Source organism: Anolis sagrei, chromosome 2 (assembly GCF_037176765.1).
Source record: "Anolis sagrei isolate rAnoSag1 chromosome 2, rAnoSag1.mat, whole genome shotgun sequence".
Classification (NCBI taxonomy): Eukaryota; Metazoa; Chordata; class Lepidosauria; order Squamata; family Dactyloidae; genus Anolis; species Anolis sagrei.
This window is the reverse complement of record NC_090022.1, coordinates 28,753,663-28,775,744: the sequence shown is the minus strand read 5'-3', so window position 1 is coordinate 28,775,744 and position 22,082 is coordinate 28,753,663. Positions and strand designations below refer to the sequence as shown.

Genomic DNA, 22,082 nt, shown 5'->3' with positions numbered 1-22,082 from the left:
TAAACACATTGAGGTGAATATAATTTGCTCCATTTTGAAAAAAATAAATAAGATATCATAAATAAAATTATATTAAAAATTCTCAGTAGGATAAACACGGGACAGAAGATATATAACATAGTAGCCAGACATAGGAATGATGAAATATGAGCTTGGAAGTTCTTAACAAGTCACTCTTACTGACCCTTAGTTCTTCTAAGGGTCAATCAGGGAGGATATTAATACTTAATGTCCAAAGCTGTTGAAAGTGCTAGAGATAATATGTGAAGAACTCTGAACACCATAGTTGGATCCCTGTATCCAAAGATTCTAAACCCACAGATCTACTACTTAAAATATTACAAATCCAAAAAGTAAACCTTCATTTTTCCATTTGACATCATACATATACTGTGCCATGATGTTATAGAATCGTAGCAACCACCTTTTTTTGTCTCCACTGCGATTCCTGGAACCAACCGCAGACAATACCAAGGGGGCACTATATATATGAAATAGCAATTATTAAAGAGCTGGGCACAGAATCTGCTAGTTTAATGAATTACAGTAAGGTAAAGTTTTCCCTGAGAGTGCCTTGGACTGCGAGAAGATCCAACCAGTCCATCCTCCAGGAAATAAAGCCCGACTGCTCACTGGAGGGAAAGATACTAGAGACAAAGTTGAAGTACTTTGGCCACATCATGAGGAGACAGGAAAGCCTAGAGAAGACAATTATGCTGGGGAAAGTGGAAGGCAAAAGGAAGAGGGGCCGACCAAGGGCAAGATGGATGGATGGCATCCTTGAAGTGACTGGACTGACCTTGAGGGAGCTGGGGGTGGTAACGGCCGACAGGGAGCTCTGGCGTGGGCTGGTCCATGAGGTCACGAAGAGTCGGAAACGACTGAACGAATGAACAACAACAACAACAAAAGTTTTCCCCTTGACATTAAGTCTAGTGAAGTCCAACTCTGGGGGGTGGTGCTCATCTCCATTTCTAAGCTGAAGAGCCAGCATTGTCCATAGACACCTTTAGATCATGTGGCCAGCATGACTGCAGGGCGTGCCTTCCCGCCGAAGTGGTTCCTATTGGCCAACTCACATTTGCATGTTTTCGAAACTACAAGATGGGGAGCTCACCCCATCTTGTAGATTCGAACCACCGACCTTCCAATCAGCAAGTTCTGCAGCTTAGTGGTTTAACCCACAGCGCGCACCATGGCCCCAACTAATTACATTATACTTGCACAAATTATTCCCATTTGAAGACTTTAGCTTCAAATGTTAGGTCTTGAACAGAGAAAGCAACTATGAAGAGGGCGAGGGCCAAAAGTGATGCAATATCACTTTCAGTTATGTCAGGAGTGATAGCACAACCCAAAGTGCATCACTCTGGTTCTACAATTCAACAACAAAAAAGACAAAATTTAAATTTTTGAAATGGAGCAAGGACTGATGTCTTTGTAGTGGGTGGGGTTCCCATTCCCCTCTGATACTATTTTTCAAATAAAAAGTCTTGGGTCCTGAAATTGACTGCAATTTCCCCATCCCTGCCGGAGCCTAATTTGTGCTAATACAATTTTTACTCATGTGGATTTCTCTAGTTAAAGCACAGGATTCAAATGAGTGCAAGCTTCACTCAGATACCACAGGGTTCTTGGTCCAATTGCAGCACTACCTCCGAAATGAATGACAAAATATAACTTTCCCCTCCTTCCTTCCTTCCTTCCTTCCTTCCTTCCTTCCTTCCTTCCTTCCTTCCTTCCATCCATCCATCCATCCATCCATCCATCCATCCATCCATCCATCCCAATACATGTGGGCTCTTGATCATGAGGACATATCCTAACAATGTCGATAACTTTGTGTGAGAGTGAAGCAGGCAGACAGAATTAAGAGGAGAAATGGGGGGAATGCAATAATCAAACTTCAATATCATGTTGGCACTTTTTTATTACCCTTTCATTATATTTCTTCCCTCTGCGTTAGACCACCAACGCAGAGCACTTACATTGGGCAAGGATCAACAGCAGACATTCAAGAAGAAATAAACAAGTGAGTATTTGTTTCCAACATCTCTGTCCTAAGCACCTATTTCCCTTTTCTCCACCACACATTTTTCTTCCACATTATTATCAACTGATAATAAGAAAGGAATGGTCTAATATACATTTGTACCCTCCTGATGGAAATGGCACCTCACTGACGATCTGGAACTAAGTAATGAAATGGAAGCTATTTTAGGAAGTCCTGTCCAAATATAACTTGCATCAAATGGATACAGGCTGAACACCCTTTATACAAAATGCTCATGATGAAAAGTGTTTTAGATTTTTTTTTTATTCGAGGGGGTTGGGGTTCCTGTATTTACATATCATGATATATTCTGGAGACAGGACCCGAGTCTAAACATTGGAATTTACATAATCATAAAACTGGAAGAGCTCACAAGGGCCATCCAGTTCAACCCTTTGCAACACCCAATTCAGTCATATACATGTACGCATAGCCTGGAATAAATGTTTTTAATAATTTTGTGCATGAAACAAAGTGTGTGCACAACGAACCATCTGGTGGCAAATCAGGTCACTCTCTCAGCCACCCATGAGGCAGTATTGGTTTTGGAATATTTCAGCTTTTTGAACACCATATAAGACAGGTATGGGCAAACCCAGGTACGGCCCTTTGGGCTCTTTTCTCAGGCCCTTCTCTCTCTCACCATCTTATCCCTTCCTTCCTTCTCTGTTTCCTTCCTCCTTCCCCTCCCTCTTTCTCTCTCCCTCCCTCCTTCCTTCCTTCCCTTCCACCCTTTCCTCCCCCCTTCCCCTTCCCTCCCCTTTTGTCTTCCCTCCCTCCCTTCTCTTCTCTTCCCTCCCTCCTCTTCCTCCCTTCCTCCTTGGGGATGTTTAGCTGGGAGAAGAGAAGGTAGAGAGGGAACATGAGAACCATGTTTCAAGATTTAAAAGGGTATCCCATTGAGGAGGAGGAAAAAACTGACATTCTGCTGCTCTAGAGATCAGGGCCCAAGGATGCAATGCTTTCCAATGGCAGGAAAAGAGATTCAACTAAAAAGATTAGGAAGACCTTCCTGAGAGTAAGAGCTGTCGGAGAGTGGCATAGGCTGCATGGGAATGTGGTGGAGTTTCCTTCTCTGGAAGCTTTTCCACAGAGGCTATCGGGAGTGCATTGATTGTGCCTTTTTGCATGGCAGGAGTTGGACTGGATGGCTCTTGAGGGTTTCTTCTAGCTCAAGGATTCTAGGATTCGCTATCAGGAGTAGGCAGTACGAAGTCTAAAGTCTAACTTTCTCTCTCCCATCCACCATCTTATCCTGACAAAGGCCAACCCTTTTGGGATCTAAACGTTTTCTGTTTACCTTCACATTCTGTCTCCGAAAGAGAAGACAAAGGGGAGGAAAGAGCAAGGAGGGGACTTCGGGAGAACCCCTTCCCTCCTGGCCCGCCCACCCCACTCCAGCCCGCCACGTGTCCTCCAAGTTAGATAGTTTGCCCATGCCTGATATAAGAGCTGCTCAACCTGTACACAAATATATACTGTCCAGGAAAGTGAATCCAAATCCAATGTGGCTTTTGGGAAACTTAAGGTGGGTGAGAGAGAATCACAGATAGCATGTACAACCACCACTTGGGTTTTCAAAAACAAAAACCCTATCACAATCATTTTAGGATATATTACTGAGTCACTATTTCCTTTTTATTGTTAGCCTGGAATAAAAGTATGAAGAATGGACAACCTGATCCCAGAATCCTTGCCACCCAGAACACTTTGCATTACCATTTAAACAAAGAAGGATTTGTGAGTCTGCATAAGCCTGGATTTTTTTTTTAGATCTACAAAAGGCTTTTTCACGTTTTCATCATGTTTGGTAAGATAGCCTTCACAGGGGATGTTCCAAGACCGTGGAATCTCCCCAATTCTCCTTCTAGCCACAGCTAGGCTTAAAATATAGGCAGAACTTTGACTCTGAATACCTGTGACAGAAGAGCTTTAAATGGAGTGTGCTATTTTTTATTATTTAAATATGCTTTAACTTTTTCATTTAATAAAATTTGAAACTTTAGTACTAATGAGGGGTTTAAAACTGTACTTTGTTTCAAATTCTTGTAAGCCACCTTGGATCCTGGGAGAAAGGTGGGATAGTAGTGGATAAAATAACTAATTTGGTGTTTATTAGCAGAAAACGTGGTTGGCCATGGCATGGTGGCAACGGCTGTCTCCATGATAACACACATGACGCCGGATGAGGACCAAGTTTTGACCAGGCCAGAAAAGAATTTTAAAAGCTCTAAGCTATGTTGTAATGTCATGTGGAGACATGGCCAAATAGAGGTAGTGTCAGTTACAGCTGCTTTCTCTAATCCGCTTTGGGTTGTATTTATTATTGTGCTTTTAAAATGTTGATGTAATCTGCCTGGGAAGCTCGGGCTGAACCTTGAAAGCAAATAAATATAAGGATCTACCCGGGTTTAAAGACAATCTCGCAGTGACAGCATGTGTTCAGAATCCGGTCTGCCTCATGGTTTGTGTAACATTTTGGCCTCCCAGGAGACTCCGGTTACTAGCCTTAAACTGGATAATGCTTGAAAAGGGGAATTTCAAAAAGAAACTCCAAGGATAAATGCTGAATTACAACTCACCAGGCATTTGGTTTTATGAACTAAGAAAACTATTTTTTTTATCACATTGTAATCAGTGCACAAATGTCTGGAAATGTGTGTTATCAACACTACATTTTGAACCAGTACTGTGACGACTTAACAGACACTTAAACTTTAATATACTTGTAATAATATGCATTTGTTCCATTAAATTCCACTCTCGCCTCATGGATGTATTTGCTTTTTTTGCACCATGTGTAAACGTACCTGTTAACTTGGGAGTTCTTCAAATATCTGATGAAGAACACTTTAGCCCATAAAAGCTATGTAAGAAGAATGGGAGTAAATTTTAACATGTCACAAACTGATTACGATTCATGTAATTTATCCTCTAAAATGTCAGTTACCTTTTTTGGAGGTGGGGGATGGAATCCCACTATCAGGTAACCTCAATTCAGAAAGCAGGTATAAGTCACCAAACTATTTATTCTAGCTATACATTTTGGAAATTCCTTTGTATGTGGGGGGTGGGGGAATCCAAACTCTTAAAAATAAAGTAACAGAAGTAACCAGCACATGACTTGGAGAACAGCAGCAAGAGGGGTACAGAAGTATTTCCGGGTGGGAGGTTATACCCAGAAGGTTTCTAATGACACATATAAGTTTGGCCATATCCAGGCTTCTCAAGGCTAGAAGTTTCAGGCTGAAGGACACATTCCAAAATATGTATTTTCTCCGCCTAACATGCTAATTACCAATGTGCAAGGATTCTGATATAAACCACTCAACTGTATCATTTTCCACCTACATTCTGAACTAGTCTGGCCTCGGAAAGACTGGACAATGCAGGAATATAGGAAACTACACTAAGTCAGGATAGATTTGCCTATCGAAGTAAAGGTTTCCTCTTGACATTAAGTCTAGTTGTATCCAACTCTGAAGGGTGGTGCTCATCTTCATTTCTAAGCTGAAGAGCCGGAGTTGTCTGTAGACATTCCCAAGGTCACGTGGCTGACATGACTGCATAGAGCACCGTTACCTTTCCGCCGAAGCGGTACCTACTGATCTACCCACATTTGCAAGTTTTCGATCTGCTAGGTTGGCAGAAGCTGGGACTAACAGCGGTAGTTCACCCAGATCCCAACCGCTGAACTTTTGGTCAGCAAGTTCAGCAGCTCAGCGGTTTAACCTGCTGCGCCACCAGGCTCAACACTATTCCGACTAGCAGTAATTCTGAAAGCTTTAGGTAGATCAATGCAGTTCCTATCACCTGCCGAAATCTTTTTAACGGAAAAGTCAGGGCCATCATTCAGTGTGCTGCGCTCTTTTTCTGGCTTATTGTCCTTCACCTTGGAAGCAGTAACATTCTTGCATCACAGAGCTGTTTATTTTCAGTGTTCTCAGTTCTCACTTAAAAACCACCATGTCATGTGACCTGTAAGGACTGAAAACAAAACAAAAAAACCAGCATTTTCTGAAACAGGATTAAAAAACACACTCGCACACATACACAAGTCTGTAATCAAGAAGGCTTGACAATGGCATGTCAGTTTTTATTAGTTGGAAGTGAAATCAAACCCCAGATCAGACCAAGACCAGCATCTTATATGGCGGATGTTCTCTCCCCAATATGGGCAAGAACTGCTCTTCTCTACAAATCTATCCAAACTTTTTAAGGGGAGGAAATTAAATACTAGTCAAAAGGTGAGTTAAAATGAGCCCCTCCCCAACTGATTTTTAAAAAGAGAACGTCTCACGTACTTGATGCAACAGACCAAATTGCTGGAACCAACTTGTGGAATTCTCACAGGCAAGACACATTTAAAGCACTTGGAGCCTTGAGGTAGGATCTTTACGCAAAATTAAAATGATCTTTGTGACTAGAGGGATGTATTCATAGCACATAGTTTATGTTTTAGTTAGGCTCAGCAAATCTGTGTCATGCTACTCAGAGTTAAGGGACCACTTTCTTTTTCCTCGGTGATCAAGCTTCATCGCAGCCCAATAGCCTGCCCAGGGAGAACCCACAGAGAAGGCCTCTTCAGTGAAGTACCTGGTTGGAGCAACTGGAACGCACTCATTCACCAGTTGTACTCATAACAAAGGATAAGCTAGGAAGAGAGATACCCAGAAATGTTGTATTTTTCTTTTTCTGACAAAACCAGTTTACAACTATATGTCAAGAAATGAAAATCATGAGAAAGGGGTTATCCTTCTTTCCTTTGTAAAACTCTCTTGCTGATTTTTTTTTCATAGACAGGATTTTGTTTAATACATTTTGTAAAAACTTGTGCTGTGACATGAACAGAAATATAGTAATATCAGGACACCGTAAGCACTTCCTGGCAACCTCAGAAATTACACATTTTTAAGTCACTCATTAGCCACTTTGCTGCTGAGTTCTCTTATTAAAGCTAGACATTGCTATTGGATGTAGGAAAGCTTATGACAGATTTCATTTCCCTTTAACAAAGAGAGACACCAAAAGTAGAAAGAAAATTCTTGAGAGCTGTTCATACAAGCCTTAGGGAAGTAATGAAGCCAAGGGACCCAGCAACTGAGTTGAAATAGTTTGTGTGTACAAGACTGCTCTAACTAGCTTCCATTCTAAATTATGCACACAAAAATAATTTATACAACTGTATACCAAATCATTTTATACTTTGACAAAGCCTAAATGTATGTTTAAAAATCAGTGTTGATCTCTTCCATGTGAGGAGCCATCCACACAACCACAAATTGGCCTATTTAACTGTAACTGGAAAAAACCCTATCTGTCCTGACTTGAATGTACAAGTAGAACTTTCACACTATTACAGGAATGCCACTAAATTGTGCTCATGATAAAGTGATTCATAAAACCAGTTCATCATCCATAAATACAGATACATAATAGTTTGTACAGATTGAAAAAATATGCCCAATTTGGGGTTGTGCAATTCAGCCCTTCAACTGCCCATTTTTAGGATAGCACAGAACATTATCTCCAGCAGGAATTCTCCCTAAATCTGCAGCAACTAACATAACTCCATCTATTTTACGCATCCACTTTGAGTTCTGCACATGGCTTCCAGCACATGTCTCGAGTCTTGCCAGAGAGAGAAGATGCCATACTGTAAGCACTGGGCAGTCAAATATGAGACTGCACCCAATAGACACCAAACCTTCCAGGATAAGGGTCCAGAAAAGGATGAAGGACTTGAGGGGGAAACCTCTTCTGCCTGGCCATTGTGGGCACAGAATTAACTTGTGTAGTTCAGATGAAATTTTAAACAAGTTAAGGATCTCAAGAATAGCTTTAACTTGTACCAGCTCTACAAGCTTATAGAAGCACAACTTCCAAAAAAACGTACACAAACTAAGAAATGTACAACAAAAACAATATCTTTGGTGCAAAATATTATGATGAGTGGAGTGTATTTGTTTCTGGGCTTTCAAGTCTGTAGTAAATATGTCTCCTAACACATGGCTGAAACTGAGATGCTAGAAAAAGAAAGCTGAGGGTGTGAACATCAGGGCTTGAACATTATTTCCAGTGGTATTCATTTACAAAAAAAGTCAATTATTATCATTCCCTGATTTAGCAATGTATTAAAATTAAGTCTTAAACTATGAACAGAGACATTTGTAGCACATTGGAAAACGGTTACTGACTAGGAGTCAATCAGTGTGCGGGCCTTTGGGAAAGCCAATAAGAATGAATTCAGAAAGGGTAGAATTATTTCAAGTTTAGAGGGCAGAGCTACCATTTTTTTAAAAAAAAATTGCGATTCCATCAGATGATAAACCACAATTAGTGGAAATCTATTTCCAAACTAGACATGGTCTTAACATGCTTAGAAAAACTAATAATGAAACAGGCAATTCACATTACTACTTATCAATTTAGGACCTTATCCTTTGAAGAATGCTGTTTCTAATGCTATGAAAAGACCACTGCTAAGGTCCATTTCATACAGACATAATACTTGCATAAAATTTAATCAAGATAGTATCTTGAATACGAAGAGCTAGAGAAACACTTTTTTAAAAATATGCTGTGGATCTAGAAGGCATTTTAAAGGAAAACAAACTGACTGGATCTGAGTACAGAGTTACTGCTTCAACTGTGTTTCAATTGCCTGGAGTGTAAATGACAAGTTTTCATTTTAGATAATTTTTTTGTATAAAAACATTCATTTTGAAGTAAAATGCTGCGAATTTTCACAAGAGATTTAGCAAAGAGACTTGGCAATTAGAAAGTGTAGACTTAATTGTGTTAGAATGTTGTAAAATATTAACTGAAGGGAGCCCACTTTAGTACATAAATATTAAGATACCCAAAAATCAACTCTTTTCTTTAAAAAGAAGAGCATTAAAACTCATTCTGCCAAGGGTCATGCAAAATCTAGAAGTATAAAGAATCCCTACGTGCAGGAATTTGCAATATGTTCTATTGTTTCCATCAGACCACAAAAATCAGTCCAATTTAAGAAACACAAAAAGGACAATGCAACTGGAACTCTTGGGCCATTGAACTCCATGGCCTATTCAAATTCACTGCAATCTAAAATGTAAAAAAAAAAAAACATTCTGTTTACTGTTACATATACTGCTCATAATTTGATATTTTGCTTTAGTATTCACTTAAAGGTCCCTTGAACCTTTAAGCATTTAGAGTTGCAGTGTCTGCCAAGTCCAGCAGGTGGTAGGAAAAGCTCAGACCTAGCTATTCCTAGATTTGAAGCCTTCCCACCCCCTTTGACATTACCAACTATTTCAACTTATCACCACCATCATTGTCATCATTATTATTAAAAGCAGATTCTGATACTCTAGTCAAGAAATTCAGTGTCAAAATGAAGTCACTGTTAAGGAGGTGGCTGTCCCTGAGGGAAGGAAGAGCCACCTGCTATCCAAAATCACATCAAAGTCCTTTCTTTCCTCTTTTTTTTTAAGAGCAAGAACAACCGACACAGGGCGCCGCATCTTTCGTATCAGGCACTTGAATTGTTGGAGAGACATGCCATCCTGAACCAAGCAATAAGAAAGGAGGTCTAAAAGACTCAGCCGTAAGCTAGGTCTAATAATGAAATTTCAGCAGCAAAGTGGAGGCCTGGAGCAAGCCTTGACCCATCCAGCTTTGCTGAGACCTATGAAGGTTTCTAAAAAAAATGCCCAAGAAGACACCAACAGCCACTGTCCCGTAGTGTCCTTTTTTTTTTCATTTTTGATGCTGCTTTGTTGCTATTAGGAGACTTCTCTGTATCTTGAACTGAGAAGGCACTTAGGTATTCTGTGCCTAATTGCCTGGATTTGTCAGGTCCATGCTCGAACCAAACAACGCCACCAGCTGCTCCTCATAATGTGTTATATTCCTCTTCATAATGTCCATGCAGGGGCCAAGTAGCCGCTCAAATGCTTGCACATCCATAACTGAAGAAAAATACAAAATATATGGAAGGATCAATGCTGACTTCAAAAGAAACACGCTAGCATTATTTATTTACAGCATTTATATTTCACCCTTTTCACCCCAAAGGGGACTCAGGGCAGATCACAAAACACAGATATGCAGCAAACATTCAATGCTGTTTATACACTGACAAGACAGACAATTGTACATAGAAAGAGCTATATATAGGCTTTTCCCATCTTCGGCATCTTGGAGGCTTGCGCTCGGTTCCGACCACAGAGGGGTGCAATAGCACTCCTTTGAAGGACAAGAAAACAAGGGAATAAGTAACACGGGAAAGCTAGTCCATGGGAATGTTAAAAGTAAGGCTACAGGAATAGCTCCTGAGTTATTGGTCAAGCCTGAAGCACTGGAAGAAGGGTTAAGAACTGTACCTAGACAGATGGTAACTTGATGATTCAGAGTGCTCTTTCTACATAAGTTCTGTTTGTGTACTCTAGTGCAGTGTTTCTCAACTTGGGGATCGGGATCTTGCGGGGTTGCAAGGGGATGTCAGAGGGCTCATCAAGGACCATCAGAAAACACAGTATTTTCTGTTGGTCATGGGGATTCTGTGTGGGAGGTTTGGCCCAATTCTCTCAATGGTGGGGTTCAGAATGCTCTTTGATTGCAGGTGAATTATAAATCCCAGCAACTACAACTTTCAAATATTTTGGAAGTTTTCCCCAAACTCCACCAGTGTTCACATTTGGGCATATTGAGGATCCGTGCTAAGTTTGATCCAAATCCATCATAGTTTGAGTCAACAGTGCTCTCTTGAAGTAGGTGAATTACAACTCCCAAACTCAAGTTCAATGCCCACCAGACCCTTCCAGTATTTTCTGTTGGTCATGGGAGTTCTTTGTGCACCAAGTTTGGTTCAATTCCATTGTTGGTGGAGTTCAGAATGCTTTTCAATTGGAGATTAACTATAAATCCCAGCAACTACAACTCCCAAATGACAAAATTATCCCCAACCCCACCAGTATTCAAATTTGGGCGTATCGGGTATCTGTACCAAATGTGGTCCAGTGAATGAAAATACGTCCTGCATATCAGATATTTACATTACGATTCCTAACAGTAGCAAAATCACAGTTATGAAGTAGCAACAAAAATAATTTTTTGGTTGGGGGTTTCTACAACATGAATTGTATTAAAGCAGCATTAGGATGGTTGAGAACCACTTCTCAAGTGCAAAACTAGATTGTGATTCCATTTGGGTTCTCTTAACTAATCTTGAAGTGGCAGAATATGCTTGGTTGCTCCAGAATATGCTCCTTTTTTCTCCTGGATTAAAATAATGTCTAAAATACCCCTATACCTTTTTTTTTTTCAGCTTGCCATCTAAAGGCTGTTTTATTTATTTATTATTATTTATTTACAGGTTTTATATTCTGCCCTTCTCACCCCGCAGGGGACTCCGGGAGGATCACAGTGTACACATATATGGCAAACATTCAATGCCAATTTTGACATACAATATATACAGACATAGAAAGTGGCTATTTAACTTTTTCTGGCCGCCAGGGGAGCTGTCGCTTTCATCGTCCATCAGCGACACTGATGAAGTACTTTTTGCTGGAGTGCTTAGTGGAGTCTTTTTTATGGCCTCATAAATTAGTTAATTTAGCCTCCCCACACTTTAAGGTGGTACCTAATTTTCCTACTTGACAGATGCAACTGTCTTTCAGGTTGCAAAGGTTGACAACAGGCTACACAATTGGTTGGAAACCCACTCCAACCCGGGCTGGCTTCGAACTCATGACCTTTTGGTCAGAGTGATCTTAATGCAGCTGACACTCAGCCAGCTGCGCCACAATCCTGGTTTTAGATGTTTACATGAATCCAGGAGAAAACAAAATAGCCAATAGAGCATATTCTGCCACTTGAGACCAGATTTGAGGGTATTTAACAGAAGGACGACATGAAAAAAGAAAGGAGTCCTTACCTAAACATTTTACTTCTCCAACAGCGTAGGCAGAGGCTGCTCTGGGTTTGTTGGTAACAAGTGCAAGTTCTCCAAAATACTGTCCTTTCTGACACCGAGCAATCTCTATCTCCTGGTTTGCATCCTTGCCAGTGATAGTCTAAATAAGAAATGTTACACTTGGGAATGATCCTTGCTTGCAGGCATAAATTATACTCTTAAATTTCCCTGTTCCAATACTGTTCTTCCCAATGATCACCTATAGATACCCTGTTCTCAATTTCACAGTCACCACAGGTAAGATTGAGGATGACAAGAACTTTGCTGGGATAGTCATATAGTCCCTGATTGTTGGCATATGGAATAATTTGTGTATACCACAGCTCAGCTTGGATCCAAAATTATTTGAAGAACTTTAACTCTCTTTATTAATCTGTTAGAAATCTGCAATCATCTAGGGAGGGCCTTCTCTCTATCCCACCACCCCCTCAAGCCCGTTTGGTGAGAACCTTTTCGGTGGCTGCTCCAACTTTGGAACTCCCTCCCAAAGAAGACGAAGATGGATTCATTCCTACTTGCTTTTTGCAGACTAGTAAAGAAAAATCTCTGCTGCCAGGCATTTGGGGAATGATGGGATGAGGGCGGGGAAGCTTTAAATATAATTTTAATTGTATTTATTGTATTTTAACTTTATACCCATGACAAAATATTTAATTGTTTTTAAATTTTTGTATTTGCTTTGTTTAAAATTTTTTTATGGTGTCATGGTATTGTTAGCTGATTTGATTCCCTATGGGGAGAAAGGTGGGATAAAAATATAGTTAATAGATATATGTAATTAAATAAGGGAGTCACAGGCTCACAAGCACCCTTCCTCTTCCTCTCTGTTGAAAGCATTCTCTCTCTTATGTCTTGTTAGCAAGGGGCAATGTCACACTTACATCTATACTAATCATCGCGGACTCTTAATTTGATTAACCAATTAATATTAACCATGCTGAATGCTGCTACCAGGATGATTATGAACAGATTGTTCCAAGAATACAAAAGTATTTACTCTTCTGTTGTTAAGTTGCCAATTCACTGGGCATTAAGCATAGACTAAGACTTTGTGACTCCTGTATGACTTGAAATTCAGAGACTGAGAAGGAATATCCTTTGTTTTTTGCGACATTGGTCTGGGGCATTTGTAGCCATTCCAGAATTTCTACTAAGCCATCCATCCATGTGACTTGGTTAACTTCGTGAAGGACTCGTCTATATAAAATTCTTCTATATAAAATTCTTCTATATAAAATTTTACTGGGTTTGTTTATTTATACTTAAATACTTCGTTTATTGATTCACCTTTTTCTATAAACATGGCTAGGGTCCCTGTAGCATTAAGTATAAAACTGCTTCCTCTGCGGGACACTGGGGATACTTACTTCACTATAATATCTACATTTTGTTATTTTAACTGGCTATTTTTCTTGACATATTCCTATCCTGAATTTTAATCAATCATTACCATGAAAATATTTCAACTCACCTTGCTTTTAATCAAGATTTTTACTTCACCACACTCGACAATGTAAAAGCTGTCTGCCTTATCACCCTATGAAGACAAGAAATATTTTGATATGTTTACAAAAACTGCAGTTAAACATTTGCTTCAAAGCCAGAATTGTGTCATTTCTAAAGCAGCTGCTAGAAAAGACAGACAACAACACAGAGGGAACAGGACTGGTCTGAAAGGGATCTAAGTACATGGTGTAAAAACACCCAGAAAAAAATACAGAACTGTTCTTAGAAGTGAAAGATGAAAGTTATGCATTGTCATGATTTGAACAAAGGTCACTCAAAGGTGTAATCTCTCTTTGCTTTTTAAAATCTAGTATAAATAGCAAGGCATTATAAAAAAAAAAGTAAGCAAACAGTTTTGTGATGTGGCAAGTATCTCCTTAAAATTACTTCCCCATAAAGGATCGAAAGAGCACTTTAATCTTTTTAAAATTAAACCTTTCCTAATTTTCCATGAGCACCCCCTTTGACCTTGGACAAACAATCTGTGATTACATACTCCCACACCCTTACCAAAGAACAGAATGTAAATCATCAGGCTTCCAAGAATGGCAACTAAGTTTTATAGGCCATGTTTTATAGACCATTTATGCAATTCATTTGTCTAAATTAGTACTTGACTGTGTTTCAGTCATAGCATTTTAAGTCTGAGACTGTTGGAAGCACTCTCAAGCTTCGGAGGGATTGGGGCATATATGGTTAAATGAATAGCTAGGATATCCTAACAGCTGGAAGGGAGTTTCAGATGTGTGTGAAGCAGAGAAGAAGGTACCATTCTCATGAATGGAACTTCTGACAGTTCTGGGATGGGTGTCAGCACCAATACACACCAAAAAGTAGTGTAGCAAATCATACTGATTTGAATTAGCTACCAGTGAGAGAATTTGACAAGTCTATCAAGTCCCACCCTGCAAGAATTCCAACAGCTATCAGCCCAGCCATCTATTTTATTTATTATTTATTTCTAGTGTTTATATCCCATCCTTCTCACCCTGGAGGGCATGGGGATGGGTGACTAAGGGGGGCTCACAACCAGCAACCATTTGATCCCAAACACACCAATTATAATAACTGGGTTATTGTAAGTTTTTTCCGGCTGTATGGCCATGTTCCAGAAGCATTCTCTACTGGCGTTTCGCCTGCATCTCTGGCAGGCATCCTCTGAGGTTGTGAGGTCAAACCTCACAACATCTGGGCTTTCCACAGAAGTTGAGCTTTCCACAGCTGGGCTTTCCACAGAAAGCCAGCTGGGCTTTCCACAGAAGTTGAGGAAGCAGGAACCCATTTTGTTTCCTTCTGCTTCAGGGTAAGCTTTGTTTGAATTTAACAGCTTTCAGGGCTGCTTTCTTTGAGAGGCGGGGCTTCCTGAGTTTAAAAAATAACTGCTGAGAGGCGGGGCTTCCTGGTTATCCTATATAAACCAGTGTCTGAACCCAAGGGGCAGCTGGGCTTTCCACAGAAGTTGAGGAAGCAGGAACCCATTTTGTTTCCTTCTGCTTCAGGGTAAGCTTTGTTTGAATTTAACAGCTTTCAGGGCTGCTTTCTTTGAGAGGCGGGGCTTCCTGAGTTTAAAAAATAACTGCTGAGAGGCGGGGCTTCCTGGTTATCCTATATAAACCAGTGTCTGAACCCAAGGGGCAGCTGGGCTTTCCACAGAAGTTGAGGAAGCAGGAACCCATTTTGTTTCCTTCTGCTTCAGGGTAAGCTTTGTTTGAATTTAACAGCTTTCAGGGCTGCTTTCTTTGAGAGGCGGGGCTTCCTGAGTTTAAAAAATAACTGCTGAGAGGCGGGGCTTCCTGGTTATCCTATATAAACCAGTGTCTGAACCCAAGGGGCAGCTGGGCTTTCCACAGAAGTTGAGGAAGCAGGAACCCATTTTGTTTCCTTCTGCTTCAGGGTAAGCTTTGTTTGAATTTAACAGCTTTCAGGGCTGCTTTCTTTGAGAGGCGGGGCTTCCTGAGTTTAAAAAATAACTGCTGAGAGGCGGGGCTTCCTGGTTATCCTATATAAACCAGTGTCTGAACCCAAGGGGCAGCTGGGCTTTCCACAGAAGTTGAGGAAGCAGGAACCCATTTTGTTTCCTTCTGCTTCAGGGTAAGCTTTGTTTGAATTTAACAGCTTTCAGGGCTGCTTTCTTTGAGAGGCGGGGCTTCCTGAGTTTAAAAAATAACTGCTGAGAGGCGGGGCTTCCTGGTTATCCTATATAAACCAGTGTCTGAACCCAAGGGGCAGCTGGGCTTTCCACAGAAGTTGAGGAAGCAGGAACCCATTTTGTTTCCTTCTGCTTCAGGGTAAGCTTTGTTTGAATTTAACAGCTTTCAGGGCTGCTTTCTTTGAGAGGCGGGGCTTCCTGAGTTTAAAAAATAACTGCTGAGAGGCAGATATATAAACCAGTGTCGCGCGCGCCTCACGGCGCGCGCGAACTCGTACACTCAGTAACCTATACTTTCACCCCTGCATACAGACAACAACATCAAACACACACCAAGAGCATTAGCAACCTCCAGATGGAACAAACACGAAAACTTCCCATCTCATGCACTAGCTGTGGCATGTTCAGCTTTTTCACACTACAATTACTCAATTACATCTGCCCCAAGTGTACACAGATCACTCGCATGGAACACAGGATACGACAACTCGAGGACCGTATTAAGACCCTTAAGGACATTCAGGAACTTGAGCTCTTCTTAGATACCACACACCACACTGGCCTAGACACGCAGCCCATATCACACCAACATTACGGGGAGGCTCAACAGAACAGCACCTCAGATGTCGACAACCCTCAGGCTTGGAGAAATGTCACCCTTAGAAGGACACATAGGACCCAGAAGCCTCCTCAGAATACCTCTGCTCAGCTGCAGTTACACAATAGATTCCAAATTCTCACACAACTAGCACCTGACCAAGAAACACAACATATTGGGGAAGACCAGAATGGCTTAGATACTGATCAGTGGCTCATCCTTGATCAGTGTGCGGGGGACAGCCCTGACTGGGACAACACTTCACAACATTCACACTTGCACAATCCTGCAGGTGTACCATCCCCAACCATAGACCAGGAGCAACAGGAACACATACAGGAGAACCATAGGCTCTCGGACGAATCTCAATGGATTGTCCTTGACGAATACACCGGGGATGTCGAGGAGGAGGACAACACTTTTCACCTACACAATTCACACCAACAGGATCACTTTTCTGGAGACCTACACACTACATTGCACAAAAGGGGCGCTGTCATTCCTGAAAGTAAACAGGTCTTGGTAGTAAGCGACTCCCTCCTTAGAGGAACGGAAGCTGTCATTTCCAGACCAGATGGGATGGCTCGAGAAATATGCTGCCTACCGGGGGCAAAAATACACCATATCACTCAGAGGCTCACCAGGCTCCTCAAGCCCTATCACCGTCCTCCCCTCATGTTGATTCATGTAGGAACCAATGATACTGCAAGGCATACGTTTCAAAAGATCACAAATGATTTTCGAGCTCTAGGAGCAATGCTAAAAGAATGTAATGTACAGGTGGTCTTTTCATCCCTCCTCCCTGTTGTAAGACACGGACCCACAAGAGCCAGAAAAATAGTACAGGTCAATGACTGGCTTAGAAAATGGTGTCAGGAGGAACGCTTTGGCTTCCTCGACCATGGCCTGCTATTCCAGGAGGATGGCCTACTGGCAAGGGATGGGGTGCATCTCACACAAGTAGGAAAACACTTTTTTGCTCACAGACTCGCAAACCTCATTAGACGCACTTTAAACTAGGTCCACCGGGGGAGGGGGACAACAGCCTTGCGAACACTACTTTACCCATAATGTCTGGGAATCGCCAGAAGGCTAAACGGAGGGCTGCACAAACACAACAAGGACCACGTACCAAAAGCACAATAATACCAATTAAACAGCTCAAGGGAAGATCCCAGGGGCTCACATGTCTTTACACTAATGCACAGAGCATGGGAAATAAACAAGACGAACTCCAACTTCTAGCACAACACCACAAATATGATATCATAGCCATCACTGAAACCTGGTGGGATGACTCCTATCGCTGGAATGTAGATATCGAGGGGTATAACCTCTTTCACAGAAACCGAACAAAGGGGAGAGGAGGCGGAGTAGCCTTATATGTCAAAAACTCTTATGCTGCACAAGAAATTCAAGACAGCAATCTGGGAAACCAGCTTGAAATCATCTGGATAAGAATCAAGGGAACTGGGACTCAAAAAGATGTCGTTGTAGGCGTCTACTACAGACCCCCAAGCCAGGAGGAAGATCTTGATGAAGTCTTCTGCCAACAGTTGACCAAACAGGCACAGAAAAGAGATGTAGTAGTCATGGGCGATTTCAACTATCCCGATATTTGCTGGAAAACAAACTCGGCCAAGAGTACAAGGTCCAACAAATTCCTCGCTTGCCTTGCAGACAATTTCATGGTCCAGAAGGTAGAAGAGGCAACAAGGGGATTGGCTACTCTTGATCTCATCCTAACAAATGCGGAGGACCTGATCGATGCGGTCGAAGTCGTAGGATCCTTAGGGGCAAGTGACCATGTGCTCCTGCAATTTGAGGTACAAAGGAAGGCCGAAACTAAGACAAGTCAAACCCGCATTTTGGACTTTAGGAGAGCTGATTTCCAAAAAATGAAGGAAACGCTGAGCAGCATTCAGTGGACACAGATACTAAAAGACAAGGGAGCTACGGATGGATGGGAATTTCTCAAGAGTGAAATACTCAAGGCGCAATTGCAAACCGTGCCAACAAAGAGAAAAAATAGGACAAGTGCAAAGAAGCCAGAATGGATGTCCAAAGAGCTTCTAACTGTGCTAAGACACAAAAGAGACATGCACAAGAAGTGGAAAAAGGGAGAAATCACCAAAGAAGAATTCAAACAAATAGCCAACACCTGTAGGGAAAAGGTCCGCAAGGCTAAAGCAAAAAACGAGCTCAGACTTGCCAGGGACATTAAAAACAATAAAAAGGGCTTCTATTCTTATGTCAGTAGAAAAAGGAAAAACGAGGAGGCGATAGGACCTCTTCGAGGAGAAGATGGGGCAATGCTGACAGGGGATAGGGAAAAGGCAGAACTACTTAATGCCTTCTTTGCCTCGGTCTTCTCACAAAAAGAGAGTCTTCAACCTCAGCAAGATGGAGTGGATGAGGGATTGGAGGACATCCAACCCCAAATTGGGAAAGAAGTCGTCCAGGAATACCTGGCCGCTCTTAATGAGTTCAAGTCCCCAGGGCCAGATCAACTACACCCCAGAGTATTGAAGGAACTAGCGGAAGTCATTTCGGAACCATTGGCAACCATCTTTGAGAGTTCTTGGAGAACGGGAGAAGTTCCAGCAGATTGGAGGAGGGCCAATGTGGTCCCAATCTTCAAGAAGGGAAAAAAGGACGACCCAAACAACTACCGTCCGGTCAGCCTCACGTCGATACCGGGCAAGATTCTGGAAAAGATTGTTAAGGAAGTGGTCTGCAAACACTTAGAAACAAATGCAGTCATCGCTAATAGTCAACATGGATTTATCAAAAACAAGTCATGCCAGACTAATCTGATCTCTTTCTTCGATAGAGCTACAAGCTGGGTAGATGCGGGGAATGCCGTGGATGTAGCGTACCTGGATTTCAGTAAGGCCTTTGACAAGGTCCCCCATGACCTTCTGGCAAGGAAACTAGTCCAATGTGGGCTAGGCAAAACTACGGTGAGGTGGATCTGTAATTGGTTAAGTGGACGAACACAGAGAGTGCTCACTAATGCTTCCTCTTCATCTTGGAAAGAAGTGACGAGCGGAGTGCCGCAGGGCTCCGTCCTGGGCCCGGTCCTGTTCAACATCTTTATTAATGACTTAGATGAAGGGCTAGAAGGCATGATCATCAAGTTTGCAGACGACACCAAATTGGGAGGGATAGCCAATAGTCCAGAGGACAGGAGCAGAATTCAAAACGATCTTGACAGATTAGAGAGATGGGCCAAAACTAACAAAATGAAGTTCAACAGTGACAAATGCAAGATACTCCACTTTGGCAGAAAAAATGAAATGCAAAGATACAGAATGGGGGACGCCTGGCTCGAGAGCAGTACGTGTGAAAAAGATCTTGGAGTCCTCGTGGACAACAAGTTAAACATGAGCCAACAATGTGATGTGGCGGCAAAAAAAGCCAATGGGATTTTGGCCTGCATCAATAGAAGCATAGTGTCTAGATCTAAGGAAGTAATGCTACCCCTCTATTCTGCTTTGGTTAGACCACATCTGGAATATTGTGTCCAATTCTGGGCACCACAATTCAAGAGAGATGTTGACAAGCTGGAAAGTGTCCAGAGGAGGGCGACTAAAATGATCAAGGGTCTGGAGAACAAGCCCTATGAGGAGCGGCTTAGGGAACTGGGCATGTTTAGCCTGAAGAAGAGAAGGCTGAGAGGAGATATGATAGCCATGTATAAATATGTGAGAGGAAGCCACAGGGAGGAGGGAGCAAGCTTGTTTTCTGCTTCCTTGGAGACTAGGACGCGGAACAATGGCTTCAAACTACAAGAGAGGAGATTCCATCTGAACATGAGGAAGAACTTCCTGACTGTGAGAGCCGTTCAGCAGTGGAACTCTCTGCCCCGGAGTGTGGTGGAGGCTCCTTCTTTGGAAGCTTTTAAGCAGAGGCTGGATGGCCATTTGTCTGGGGTGATTTGAATGCAATATTCCTGCTTCTTGGCAGGGGGTTGGACTGGATGGCCCATGAGGTCTCTTCCAACTCTTTGATTCTATGATTCTATGATCTGAAGATGCCTGCCATAGACGCAGGTGAAATGTCAGGAGAGAATGCTTCTGGAACATGGCCATGCAGCCCGAAAAACTTACAACAACCCAGTGTTTCCGGCCATGAAAGCCTTTGACAATACAATTATAATAACAATTACAATTAAAATATTAGTTAAAACATGAATTATAAAATATTCATTCAAAATTACACAAATCCAAAGTTACAATCTGAGCCTGTCCATTGTCAGTCACATAAGTCATTTACATTATTATTGCTGTGTCTGCTGCTCAAATGCTTGGTCCCACTGCCATATTTTAAGTTTTATTCCTAAAAGATAGGAGGGAGGGGTTTCAAATCTAAGGAAAACAACTCTGTTCTCTTGACCGAAACATTTCTGTTTCTCAATTTAATTTGGACTGTGGTGTGTTGGAGGGGGGGATGCTTCCCGGAACAAAACATTATCTGTCCCACTAGTTAGGCCAAGACCGTAAACCGGAGAAGACCAGAATTATAAAGTAAGAAGTTAATGGTTTTTTGTTCTTCAACAGAAAATCATGTGGGTTAAAAGCATGTGGGTGCTTTTAACAATTTTGCAAGAATGCCTGCAGACCTAAATGGTGACCTGAAGACTCTGATGGTGGAAAGGAGGGTTATCTGTCTAATAAAAGACTACAATTAAACAATGTGCTGTTTTAAAGAAGCACCCACTGCAGCCTAAAAAGGAATGCTCAGCATATGAAGCTTTGATGTGTTGGTCTATTTCCAGAGCATCAATAAACCACATCTCTAGATCAGTATGTTCCTGCTGTTTCCAAGAAATAAAAGCATTTAGATTGCCCTCCCCACAAAATACAATGTTTTTGTTGTTCTCTCATCAAAAAAATTAACATTAAATGTATCAACTGTAGAGTAAAAGGTAAAATGTATCAGTATTTATAAATCAATATTAATGGAACCAAGGAACAACAGTTGAACACAACCACCTGTGTTGCAGGCCAACAATGTCTACATACCTGAGAAATGATACGCTCCCCATCTTGAAATATTTTCTCCCCTATTACATCAACAATTTTCATTCGTTCTGATGGCTGCAACATAAAGAGAAAGTGAATTCCACCTTTCTTGAATAATCTGCTGAATTAAATACTTTTATAACAAGTAAATGCAAATATTTATGAAGACAAACACAAAATGCTCTTGGGTTGTTGTTGTTTTTTTTTGTTGTTTGTTTTTGTTTTTGTTTTTTTTGTATGCTTGTGGTATTCCAATAACTCATAATTTTGGCCCAAATGCTTTCGTGGTTTAAACAGAAACAGACTACCACATAACAAGTGTCCACAGCAGTTTGTTGCTCAGGTACTCACCAGGAAAATGATACCAAGATTAGTAGCAACTCTACTCTAAAATGTAAGAAGTCTATGGTTTTCAATATGTGCAATGAAGAAAATCCCAACGCAATCATTTTTTCTAAACTTTTTTTTACAAAAATAATTACCTCCAATGACTTAAGAAGTGGTACTGACTCAACAAATAGTTCATATGTCTTCCTTTTCTTTGCATTGTTTTTGAGGATAATTCTTCTGAATGTCACCCGGTCCTTTAAGAAACAGAATGAGAAGGCAGGTTATTGCCTTTGATCATTTCTATCTGGAGTAGCCAAAACAGGACCCCATAAAAATCAAAGAATTCACTTACTTTAACATTGGAATTATGTCTCAATTATTATTTTGAACAAGAATCATAAGCATCTATAATCACTGGCACTATTACTAACTCCTGAAAATGCCAACAGTAA

General features: G+C 41.3%; 1 protein-coding gene across 1 annotated transcript in view; it reads right to left on the bottom strand.

The window, feature by feature from the left end:
• Window positions 1-6,111: 6,111 nt before the first annotated feature.
• The window catches only part of PRKAR2A (protein kinase cAMP-dependent type II regulatory subunit alpha), a 92,121-nt gene continuing 76,150 nt past the window's right edge, over window positions 6,112-22,082 (bottom strand). The window contains exons 7-11 of the mRNA XM_060766477.2: window positions 21,783-21,884; window positions 21,301-21,375; window positions 13,492-13,557; window positions 11,982-12,120; window positions 6,112-10,011 (exon numbers count right to left, since the gene is read on the bottom strand). Of these exons, the coding sequence (XP_060622460.1) occupies window positions 9,878-10,011; window positions 11,982-12,120; window positions 13,492-13,557; window positions 21,301-21,375; window positions 21,783-21,884 (516 nt within the window). The 3' untranslated portion in view covers window positions 6,112-9,877. The remainder of the gene's footprint in view (window positions 10,012-11,981; window positions 12,121-13,491; window positions 13,558-21,300; window positions 21,376-21,782; window positions 21,885-22,082) is intronic.